Source organism: Microtus oregoni, unplaced genomic scaffold, assembly GCF_018167655.1.
Source record: "Microtus oregoni isolate MIOR12 unplaced genomic scaffold, Mior012 000004F_ref0000308, whole genome shotgun sequence".
NCBI lineage: Eukaryota > Metazoa > Chordata > Mammalia > Rodentia > Cricetidae > Microtus > Microtus oregoni.
In genome coordinates this window covers 30,471,714-30,484,139 of record NW_024543063.1, presented here as the reverse complement: position 1 = coordinate 30,484,139, position 12,426 = coordinate 30,471,714, and the positions used below count along the sequence as shown (strand labels likewise).

Here is a 12,426-nt window from a genome sequence, read left to right as displayed (position 1 = left end):
CTATCTCCCACTAGTGCTCCTGAATGCTAGGCTTGCCCAGAATCCCTCACTTGGTATTACCTGGCTGGGCCTCAGGACACTAGCAGCTCCCCTATTTTACAAAAGCGGAGATCAAATGACGAAGGCCGCACAGGCCTTCCCAGGTCTGCTCTTCCACCCCAGGGACATACAGGGCTTTAGTCGGGGAAATTCGTACTTTAGTAGAAACTCTTTCAATCTCTCAGAGCACTTCCTGTTCCTCTTCTAAGATACTGTGTCCCTTGTGCGTGTATTCCATTACACAGTCACTGAACAGTGCAGCCAACCCTTCCCTTCATAGCTGGGAAGTCCTGCAGCCAAATACAGGTCACGTGCAAACAGTCGCTGCTGCTACAGCAAAAAGAGGCCATGAAATAGAAAACAACAAAGGGTCTCTGGAAGGGCTTAGAGGCAGGGAAGAGAGCATGGAAATGCGATTATGATCCCCCACCATTGTTTTAAAAAGTTAAAACAGGTTTTACGGCCATGTGATCCAGAGGCTAGGAATTTGTATTAGCCGCACATTTTCTCTCATGTTGTCCATCTTAAGCCTTCTTTTAGTCAGGCCCACACCATTTCATCCAGTTCTATTTTTGTCAAATTCATATAACTACTGTAATTTGGGTTCATAACAAGTTCAGTTTTTTATCCAGAGTCTTGATTCCCTGATCTGTGGTTGCGAGAAATGGCGTCAGGACATGTATGAGTCATCTCAAATCCATTTCCTCATTTCTAACGTGAGCTACAGTCAAAAGAGGAATGTCTTTCTGCTCCTTGCCCAGGCTTTTCTGTGCTGGGACTACACCTGCTTTAAAGCGGGTCAGTTAACTCAACTCTCACACAGATCCTTCTTCCTTTGTTACTTTGCAAAAAAAAAAAAAAATACAGAGAATGTGGAGGACACTCATTAACTGGTTGATTTTTTTGTTCTCACCGACCAGCTAAGGTCCAACCTTGTAGCAGCTGCAGAACTTTCTTTCCAGCACTGGGCAGCAGAAACAGGATTAGGTGTGCAAAGAAAACCTCAACTACACAGTGTGAGGCAAGCCGAAGCTTCAGAAGACTTTGCTCTAAACAGAAATAGAAAACCAACAGTGCTGCAGTAAAGTGGAAGGAACTTCTTAATGACTTGGAAACAATGGGAAATAGAAACAAATAAAAGATTAGAGCAATGATGCTTTTAGAGAAAATCAAATTTCAAAAGTGAAACAATTGTCTTTTTAAAAAGATAAATATAATAATATAATAGAAAAAAAAACATAGCTATACTGACTTTGCAAAGGGAAAAACCTTCCCTGTTGAGGTGATGACTTTAATAAGGTATCATTTCACGGTGTCCCTATGTGCTGTGTTAGCTGCCGCGACCTGTGACCTGACACACAGCTAGAGCTAACGCATGTACGCATGATAAGCAGATTGAACACATCTGCAGAGAAGATTCACTTGTTGATACTGACTACACATTGGCTCAATCTAACCTTCCCAATTGTATACCCCAAATCGGGCCTGTCTTCATCCACGACACGGATCAATACATGCTGGGAAATTACAAATCACTGATTCTGCTACAAGCAGGTCCTATTTCATAATGGTGACTCCAGCAGCTCCTTGCCCTCTGCGTTTCCCCTTACACCCTACACAATAAACTATTCCTTCTATTCTGGTCTGAAAGTGGAAGGCATGCTCCACACACAAATCCTTTTCCGGTTACTGTAATGGACAGTTGACTACATGATTCAAATTTGTAATTTTAAAACCCAGTGGAGACTGAGTCCTTTCATCTAAGAATTTAGTTGGTTTAATCACAAGCACAACAAGGTCATTGCCCTATGGAGCTATGGAGTGGGAGTAAGGCTTCCTGATTCAACTTAAGAAAGCTTGTCTCAGAAACATTTTTCTAGAAGGTCGGAGAGACTGCTGTTCTAGAATTAATACACCTTCCCAGGGAGAAATTATTGCACACACTTAAAAGTTTAATAAACAAAAATCTTGTTAATGACAGCATGCTCCAGTGATGGCCAACGCTAACAGAGGAGCCAGCCTGGCACAGATTTTGCGTTCCATCTCTGCTGTCACCACTAAGTCCCTTTTAAGTTCAGGCCCGAGGTTAGACTTTGAACAATTTAAAAAGGTTCAGAGGAAGGAAAATCTAGCCACTTAGGCAGATGGAGATTTACAAAACTATCTTTTAAATAATGCACTGTGATCTAAATATATCACAAGGTATGATTCAAAAGAGAAATAGACCATTATATATGATATAAAAGATAAATTTTAAAAGATGCGTCCATGCCACATTCCTGAAACACAATGGATACAGGATGGAAATGAAAGTTACCTATCCATACTGTAAAGGATGTGCTTAAATAAACAGCAATGCTGAGCTAGTCTAACCCCAGAAGAAGACTTGTTTTGCCTCTGAGCAAGCTGGCTCACAGGAACACTCTAGTTGCTTCTATGAAGGACCAGAAAGAGTTCATGTGAACTACCCAGGAGTGCTATCTGACTCAAGGCTGACAGTACTCCGCAGAATTTCATTTTGAAGCTTTATATGGGTGTGTGCCTGCATGTGTCTGGGTGCAGTACTCAGGGTCAGAAGAGGGCATCAGATGCCTTGGAACAGGAGTTACAGGACAGGCTTAGCAACCGCGACTTCCGGCAATGGAACCTGTGTCCTCTGCAACAACTGCCAGTGCTCTTAATTGCTAAGCTATCTCTCAAGTCACATTTTTTTTATTTAAAATTTATTTTATACATTTAATTAAAGTATACTACATCACTTTCCACCTTCTTTGTCCTCTCTCCATTCCTTCCCAAATTCTTTCCTTCCAATTTCTTCCTTGTTAAGAACATGTGAATAAGAATGTGTACATATAAGTGGGGTGGTGGTGGCGCACGCCTTTAATCCCAGCACTCGGGAGGCTGAGGCAGGCGGATCTCTGTGAGTTCGAGACCAGCCTGGTCTACAAGAGCTAGTTCCAGGACAGGCTCCAAAACCCTGTCTCAAAAAAAAAAAAAGAATGTGTACATATATGAATAAAATCAGCTGGATCCATCTCTGTTGGTTGTGTTTTATGGCTTCAGGACTGAACATGCTGTTTCGGATAAACAAATCACAAGCTTTTCCTTGCCTGAGGGGAATTTTACTCTTTATAGAGCAACATGAGTCTGACCCTCATGTGACACAGGCTGCCTTAGACAGAAAACATTATCAAGAATAGAAAACTTTGAGTGGTTAATACCTCAGCTAACACTTGCTGATGCCATGGACGTGAAGTTGCAGAAATGTTGGGAAGACTATGGACACTGTCCTGAGCCAATCACGGTCTCCCAAGGTTCCAGGGTCCTCTGAAAATACCCCATGGGATCATTCTCATCTTGGATGACTGTGAAATTCAGAAATTCCTCCCTCCACTTTCTAAGTACCATGACTTAAGGTCTACGCCACTATACCTGGCTTAGGTAGCTGCAGCTTCATTTAGTGAATCGTTACAATGATGGGATGAGTAAGACGAGCAGTTACACTTAAGAATATTCAAAAAACACCTATCTCTGTGTGCCTGGCTTTCATCATCTGTAGAATAAGGATATTACTCTGCCCTAGTCCCTTGATGAATTATAACAGACTAAAGATAAAAACCAATATTGCTCGCAGTTGGAAGACAGTGGACTCTGAGGCATGAGGACTGCATTTGATGGGAGCGGCCTTCTCTTATGGAATTAGGACCAGAGCCTGTGTCCTCGTTATCTTTACCAGCCAGGTTCAGCCATTCATCCTTATTAAGCCAATTAAAAGAACCAAGTTATACTAAGTGGTGATGGTATATGCCTTTAACCCTAACACTTGGAAGGCAGATGCAGCTGAATTTCTGTAATTTCAAGGCCAGCCTCATCTACAGAGATAGTTCCAGGACAGACAAGTGCTGAGAGTTGCCATGGGAGTATACAGCAGGTGACAATGTTCAGCAGGTCAACTCATCAGATGCTTGATTCACTTGTGGGGAGACTGTGGAGACCCCAAAACGCCTATTTCCACATTGACCAAAGGTCAGAGAGTTGGGACTTGTTTCTAGTTCTTTCAAGGTTATTGTATCTCTACTAGATAAATTAAAATACTGCTTTGAATACACACATGAGGTAGCTAATGTTTATTATATTCTTTTCTATTAAGCCTTTTAACATTAACACTGTTAAATTGCGTTGACAAAACACCACACATTGGGGGTACAACACCTATCTAACCTTGCACTTTACTCAGGAGGTGAACACATGAGCATCATGAGTTCAAATACACCCTTGGGTCGCAGCTAACATCCAACACAGGCTGAATAAAAAAACAACAAAATCTAAAAAAAAAAAAAACAAAAAAAACCAACAACAAAAATCTCAAAGGAATTTGTGAAAATATGAAAAACAAAACCAGAAACAACAAACTACCACCCTTTCACAGAAACCCTTATTGGAAAAGCATGATGACACACTGCCTGATTTTTTTTTAAATATTTATTTATTTATTTATTTATTATGTATACAATATTCTGTCTGTATGCCTGAAGGCCAGAAGAGGGCGCCAGACCTCTTTATAGATGGTTGTGAGCCACCATGCGGTTGCTGGGAATTGAACTCAGGACCTTTGGAAGAACAGGCAATGCTCTTAACCACTGAGCCATCTCTCCAGCCCACACTGCCTGATTTTTAAATAAACAATAGACCCCTTAAATGACGGGTGTCCCACCCTATACATTACAGCAGAAACACACCCATCACTAAGGAAAAGCACAACAGAAGATGAACAAGTCATAAAACTCTAAGGGCCACAAAATAAACTTCACTAAATGGATGTGCCCCACATACGGCACACTTTAGTATTTACCTCAAATGTTTCAAATAAAAAGCACCATGATCTCCACTATCAGTCTTGAGTGAAGAAGGTAAACAATTTCCTTCCTTCAAGGCTGTGACGGATAAAGGAAACAGGACATTTTTCTGGCTGCTGAAGACTACTGTGATCTGAAGTCCTTTACCAGTCATTTACATCAATAGGGATTCCTCTTGTATGTGTTTGTCCCAATTTCCTGATTTCAAAATTACATAAACAGGCTTTACAACATCTACAGGGGAGACGCAGAACTGGGCAGGTAAGAAATGGTCATTCCCAGGATTAAGATCTGATTTCTGAAAACCTCCTGTGATTCAAGGGTCTAACATTCTGAGGAACGAGCATGCACATTCACACACCCACAAATACACACAGTGTCAGCACACAATTAAAATAAAATCAACCCTTTACAAACAGCTTTTCACTGATGAAAGTTGTTCCCTTGCAAGCGTTCATTCCCGTACCACAGGTGTTGCGGCATCTAAAGGTCACAGCTTTTCTTCAACTTGAACTGGTTCATACAGCAGAAAGCAAGCATGTAGCCTTGAAGTCAGAGAAATCAATCCTTCTAAACTGGTGGTATCATTTGGGAGGATTTTAGAAATGTCCTACTGAAGGAAATATGGTACTGGGGGGGTAGGCTTTGAGAATTCACATCCACGCACCATTCCCAGTTCCCACTGTTAAGGATGTGAGTTCTTAGCCTTCTTACGACATCACTGTGCATTTCCTCCAGAAGGCTATACCCACAGCTGTGAAAGGAAGTTACCCTGGACAGCTACAGTTGTGAGAAGAAAGGTGTCCTGCCTGTTGAGAAGTCATCCTATACCTGAAGCTGCAGAAGGAAGATATCCTGGATACCTGCAGCTCTGAAGAGAAAGGTACTCTGTCAAAATCAGGCTGTACCGACAGCTACGAGGGAAGGTATTAAGGATACCTACAGCACAGAAGGAAAAGGTACCCTGGCCGGCAGAAGTCACACTATACATGCAGCTGTGAAGGGAAGGTATCCTAGGCAACTAAAACTGTGAGGAGAAATAATGACAGTCAGGAAGTCAGAACATACCTGAAGTTGTCTTCCGGTGGGAGAATGTGTCCCAGCAGGATCTGGCAATCTTGTTCCTGAGAGCCATTCTACCTGGGCTCCACTCCTCTTTGCTAAGAGAACTTCCCAGCAGCGATAACAATTGCTGCTCCCCTAAGGGAGTTTCCTAGAAGAGCTGTCCATCTCTTCTCTCCTCTGCTCCACTAGGATCCCAGCAGAGATGCCCATCACTTCTCTGCTCTGACACTACGGAGTTACCCAGCAGAGATGCCCATTTCTTCTCAGCTCTGGCCAACTGTTACTTCTTTGCTTCACTCAACTAAGACAAGTATCCATCTGCTCTGACTCCGGTGAAATGTATCCAAATCTGCTCCACTCCCCCAATGGAGTTTCCCAGCAGGTATGTCATTTCCTTCTCGGCTCTGTTCCACTTGGGGTTTCCCACCAGAAACGTCCATCGCTCCTAAGCTCTGCTCCACCAGGGAGATTTGCAGAAAGGATTCGACCCCGATCTGCCGAAAGATCGTTCATCACCCCAAACTCGCTAAAGAAATTTATTTGGAAGTGAGAGCTGTAGGAGACTGTAAAGGGCAGATGCCAATTAAAAAGGCACAGGGCTTATACGGGGCCTCTTCTGGACAGAGATTGAGCAGCGAGATTTTCAGGGTAAAATTGGTTTCAACCCCTGAGCTGGCAGACTGGCTAGATTTCAAGCTCAGTTGCTGGTTAGTTCTATCCTCAGGGACTGGTTGGTTTCAGTTATCAGAGATTGGTTGGTTTCATGTTCAGTAGGTCAGGGGAAGAATGTGTTTCTTTGGCTTTGGTTTCAAAGCCAACATGTGTGTCTTTCACTGGCTCTGCTTCAGGATCGAGTGTATTCTTTGGCTGGCCCTTTTACCCTACATATAGGGCTCCATAAACTCAATTTTCCCATGAGTTTGCAGAGGCAAATAATACAAAATGGACATCTTGAATCTTGAAAAGATTGTTGACACCATCCAATTTTTCTCTAGAGAATAGTCTTGAATAGTCTTGAATGAATGTATGTAAGTGTGTTGGATTAAGAACTTACCAAATTCTTTAGAATAATACATCCTCAGATTTTTTTCAGGTACTCAAAAACTATTGTAATTAGCAAAGGCACACAAAATATTTTACTCCTTTAAAGTGTAAAACTTTGTTACACTGACTTTATTTTTATGGTTTCTCTGCAATGTTCCTTTTTCTGATGATTTCGAAGATTGCTTATATATGCAAAGTCTTTACCACACAGATTACATACATAGGGTTTCTCTCCAGTATGTGTTCTTTCATGCATTTGAAGACCACTATGATGAGCAAAGAATTTACCACAACGATTACATAAATAGGGTTTCTCTCCAGTATGTCTTCTTTTATGTGTTTGGAGAACACTGTGTTGTGCAAAGGCTTTACCACATTCCTTACATTCATAGGGCTTCTCTCCAGTGTGTGTTCTTTTATGTACTCGGAGATGACTGTGATGAGCAAAGGCTTTACCACATTCATTACATTCATAGGGTTTCTCTCCGGTGTGAATTCTTATATGTGTTTTAAGAGCATTGTGATAAGCAAAGGCTTTACCACATTCATTACATTTATAGGGCTTCTCTCCAGTATGTGTTCTTTCATGTATTTGGAGATGACCTTGTTGTACAAAGGCTTTAGAACATAGATAACATTCATAGGGCTTCTCTCCAGTATGTGTTCTTGTATGCATCTGAAGATTATTGTGACGTGCAAAGGTTTTACCACATTGATTACATTCATAGGGTCTCTCTCCAGTATGTGTTCTTTTATGCATTTGAAGAACATGGGAATAAGCAAAGGTTTTACCACATTGATTACATTCATATGGTTTCTCTCCAGTATGTGTTCTTTCATGCATTTGAAGATGACTTTGCTGTGCAAAGGTTTTACCACATTGAATACATTCAAAGGGTTTCTCTCCAGTATGTGTTCTTTTATGCGTTTGGAGATGATTGTATCGTACAAAGGCTTTACCACACTGATGACATTTATAGGGTTTCTCTCCAGTATGTGTTCTTTTATGTATTTGAAGATTTTTATTACGTGCAAAGGCTTTACCACATTGATTGCATTGATAGGGTTTCTCTCCAATATATATACTTTCATGCCTTTGAAGATGACTGTCATATGCAAAGGCATTAATACATTGAACATAGACAGGATTATCTCCAGTATGACTTCTTTCAGGCCTGCAAGGATAATGGGCACATGTAAATCCCTTATCACACTCAATACACTGTTGAATCTTTATTATCTGTATGAATGAGTTTTACAGTTTGGTCCAATTAAAAAGAAGAATTAGATCTTAAGGTTTTATATTGTATTTACATTCACGCTACTACCCTTTATTTAGGATAGTTTTGTACTTTTTTTTTCAAGACAGAGTTTCTGTGTGACTTTGGAACCTGTCCTGGAACTCACTCTTGTAGACCAGGCTGGCCTTGAACTCACAGAGATCTGCCTGCCTCTGCCTCCCGACTGCTGGGATTAAAAGCCTGTTTTCCATGTTTAAACATTACCTGTGATGCTAAGATCCTCTTGTTATATAGTTCACACTTAAAGAATCTCTTTTTTTCGCCGGGCAGTGGTGGCGCACACCTTTAATCCCAGCACTCGGGAGGCAGAGGCTGGCGGATCTCTGTGAGTTCGAGGCCAGCCTGGTCTAGAAGAGCTAGTTCCAGGACAGGAACAAAAAAAAAAAAAAAAAGCTACAGAGAAACCCTGTCTCGAAAATAAAAAAAAAAAAGAATCTTTTTTTCTATGAGAGTTTGCACACACTAAAAGACACTGGAAAAATTCAGATATAGATACGTGGTATAAAGAGTAAGGCTTTCCCAACAACAAGTGCTCCTTGACTCTGGACTCTAACTGCCAATCTCACTAAACTTAGCATGGGCACAGCAGACCATGAGGAACACTAGCTTTACTATGACCTATTTGCTTATTAGAAGGTTGTGAAGATGGACTCATCACCTCTTCAGCATGTAAACCTTTTGTAATATGAGTGGTATGAAATTAATGAATTGACAGTTCTACAACATAGCTATGATACAAATGGTAATATATGCTAAGGCATTCTTTCCTTGTCTTCTTTCTTAAAATAATACCTTGCAAATATATTTCATCTATTTGAAACTGAGGTATATGGTTTTGTGAGAATTTAATAATCATCAATTCACATGAAATTGTACTTGTTTACATTGCTGCTTCTGTTTACAACTTCTAGGACACATTACAGTTCCTTCAGAGGCACGTTTGTATCAGTTTGCACATGATAATTACCTTCCACGTCTTTGAGAACTTTGACAATATTCTTCAGTATTATTATGGTTTTCCCAACTGTATCCTAAAATATAGTAGAAAATGTATGAAATATTATTGTAAATTGGGTAAAATTTAAATTACATGAAGGAAATTCAATATTACCTATGATAGTGAGGTTCCTGTAGGTCTCCAGCATCACATCTTTGTAGAGATTCCTCTGGGAAGGATCCAGCAATGTCCACTCTTCCCAAGTGAAGTCAACATGCACATCATCATAGGTCACTGCATTCTGAAATGACACACACATGTGTACAACAGGGAGCATGATACTGACAACATTGTAAATGTACACTTCTTTGGCAATATAGTCATGATTCTAGTACTCCGTACACTTATTCCATTATATAGACATTATAATGTAATCATCAAGTCTCCTTGGAAGGAAACCGAATAGGAGGTTCACCTGTCATTTCTGTACCCTGTGAATGGGATATCACTTTGCAAGAAAAATGTCTAATAAAACACAGACACTTGTATCATAGAAACACAGATCAACAGTACACACTACACAGGACAGAAATTGTATGAACAATTGCTAAGTACAAAGAGAAAAATAATATTGACAGGCTGAGTATACTGAATTACACCTTTAAATGGGGAAATCAGAAGTCAGAGACAGGTATATCTGCCTCAGAGTTGAATGCCAGCCTAGTCTATGAAGTCAGTTCCAGGACAGCCAGAGGGAGATATTAAGATCCTGTCTCCCGTGCAAAACCATTCAAACAACCAAAAAATAGAAAGAAATCAAGAGATTCATACTAGATGTATTAAAACAGACCATCAATAAGATTTTTCTAAAAGGCACTGCATCTTTAAACAGTTACAAATAGACAGATGACAACATTAGCAATTTAAGTGTTGATCACAAATATTCAACACAGGGTAGAAAAGATCTCTCATTGATAAGGAGCCCTTGTTAGTCTGGCATAGACGTGCAGGGTTTAATTACTAGGATTTACTTCAGGGAACCCAACCAGCCATTTTTCAAGTTTAGATTTCTTGGGGGGACCATGTTTTGATCCCTGTGAGGACCAGGTACCATGTTGTGCATCTCCGTGTATACAGGTAAAATACTCATGAACACTAAAAAATTCAAGACAAACACAAAAGACGGGTAGAAGATGATGTACAGGCAATGCAGTGGATCAGAAGGCTCAGGCAGAATTAATGTAATGGGTACATGCCATCCTGGGAAACAGAAAGAGAACCTCTGTAAAATTTTAAAATTCAAGATAAGCGTGAAGCTCAGTACTACAGCATATACTTGACATGGGACACAAACCTACATCCCAGGCACATCATACAATGACATGAAAACAAAAAGCCAGGAATTTGTGCTCACTTGGGATACAGACTCAAGGGGATCTCCGAATCTGAGGATACTCTGAGGCCAGCTGGTGTAGAGAGCTACTTCAGGACAGTAAGGGCCACATAGAAAAATCTTGTTTTTACAATCAGATAATTAACAGAAGCACAGCAAACTGGTTTAGCACTGAATAGCAATTGCTTCTCCTGTATCTTATGTGATTTAGAGATAGAGTTTATAATGTCGGTGAAACCATGATAGCTCAATAAGGAACTTATTAGTTTCAATTATAGCAGAGCAGACACAAAAGAACAGAAAATGGGCTGAGAAACTCCTATCACGTACCTAACAAGGAAAGTCATCCAGAAATGCTCCTCCTAATAATGGTTTCACAAGCAATTGAAAGAAAAGTCACCAAGAGATACATGTTCAAATAAATCATCATCTGGACTTAATCAACCGCATTCTGAACAAGGTCACTATAGGCTAATGGCCATGCATGAAGAAAATGCAATTAGTCACTTCAATGACCCTCATCATCTGCAGCAACACTTACAATGTTCAGATGTACAACCTCTCTTCAGACACACGACAATCTCTTGACAGTGACATATTATATAGATTCAGAAAACAAGTTATAGCCGGGCGGTGGTGGCACACGCCTTTAATCCCAGCACTCGGGAGGCAGAGGCAGGCGGATCTCTGTGAGTTCGAGGCCAGCCTGGTCTACAAGAGCTAGTTCCAGGACAGGAACCAAAAAGCTACAGAGAAACCCTGTCTCGAAAAATCAAAAAAAAAAAAAAAAAAAAAGAAGAAAAGAAAACAAGTTATATCCTTCCAACATACAATTTCACATAACACTAGTCCTCTTACGAGAGACAAATGGAGATAAAGTGAGGGAATACTGCCCCAAGGAAACACCAAAGCACAGAAGAAAAATTAAATCCTGTAGTTTTGGCTCAGATATATATGGCTACAGTTTCAGAGGATGCGCCTCTCCCTGCAACTTCTCTTTTTGGTTATTTTTACTCCTATATGCCAGTCCGTACATAGTTCTTTACGGAATATGTCTCATGGTTTAGGTATCTCAATGTCTTGTGATCTCAAAATGCAACTCAGGCTACTATAGAATATTATTTTAGAATGTGATACACTTGTGAATGCTTTGGAGCATTTTTTAAATGATGAAAGAGTCTCACATTCTTTTATGGTGCAAGTGTTTAACTCTGTGAAGCTGTGAAAATCTGTCTAATAAAGAGCTGAACATCTCTGTGAGTTTGAGACCAGCCTGGTCTACAGAGCTAGTTCCAGGACAGGCTCCAAAGCCACAGAGAAACCCTGTCTCGAAAAACCAAAAAAAAAAAAAAAAAGAGCTGAACAGCCAGTAGTTTGGCAGGAATGGATAGGTGGGTAGGCATAGGGAAAAACTGGCAGAATAAACTTGGGCAGAAAAAAGGAAGAAGTAATGGGAGGACATCAAAGGTCAGCAAGCCATGGAATAAGAAGTAAAGAAAGTTATACTAAATTGACAAAGATAAAAACCCAGAAGTAAAAGGTAGATAGGATTACTTAAGAAAAGCTGGAAAGAAACAAGCCAAGGTAAGGTCATTCATCCATAAGTAATAAGACTATGTGTCATTTATTTGGTATGCCGTATGCCCCCCAAAAGAATGAAAAGCAAAAGAACTAGCAATTGTGGTAAACAAGGTTACACAAAAGGACATTTCTAAGCATAAATCAAACAGAATGCCCTTCCCTTTGGGGCTACACAAAAGGTGTGGCAAAGGTACAGATGTAGATCCACAA

At 40.4% G+C, this 12,426-nt stretch overlaps 1 protein-coding gene across 3 annotated transcripts in view; it reads right to left on the bottom strand.

Annotated features, from left to right (window-relative positions):
- Positions 1-12,426, bottom strand: part of LOC121447032 (zinc finger protein 431-like) — a 42,223-nt gene that overhangs the window by 10,840 nt on the left and 18,957 nt on the right. The window contains exons 2-5 of one of the 3 annotated variants that reach the window (XR_005974152.1): positions 9,417-9,543; positions 9,273-9,336; positions 5,964-8,179; positions 4,637-5,766 (exon numbers count right to left, since the gene is read on the bottom strand). Coding sequence is in view for 1 of the 3 variants with exons in the window: in XM_041650017.1 (XP_041505951.1) it covers positions 7,123-8,179; positions 9,273-9,336; positions 9,417-9,543 (1,248 nt within the window). In the remaining 2 variants the exon portion in view is untranslated. Of the gene's footprint in view, positions 1-4,636; positions 8,180-9,272; positions 9,337-9,416; positions 9,544-12,426 lie in introns of those variants that run through there. The other 2 variants (XR_005974151.1, XM_041650017.1) reach the window with 2 other exon arrangements.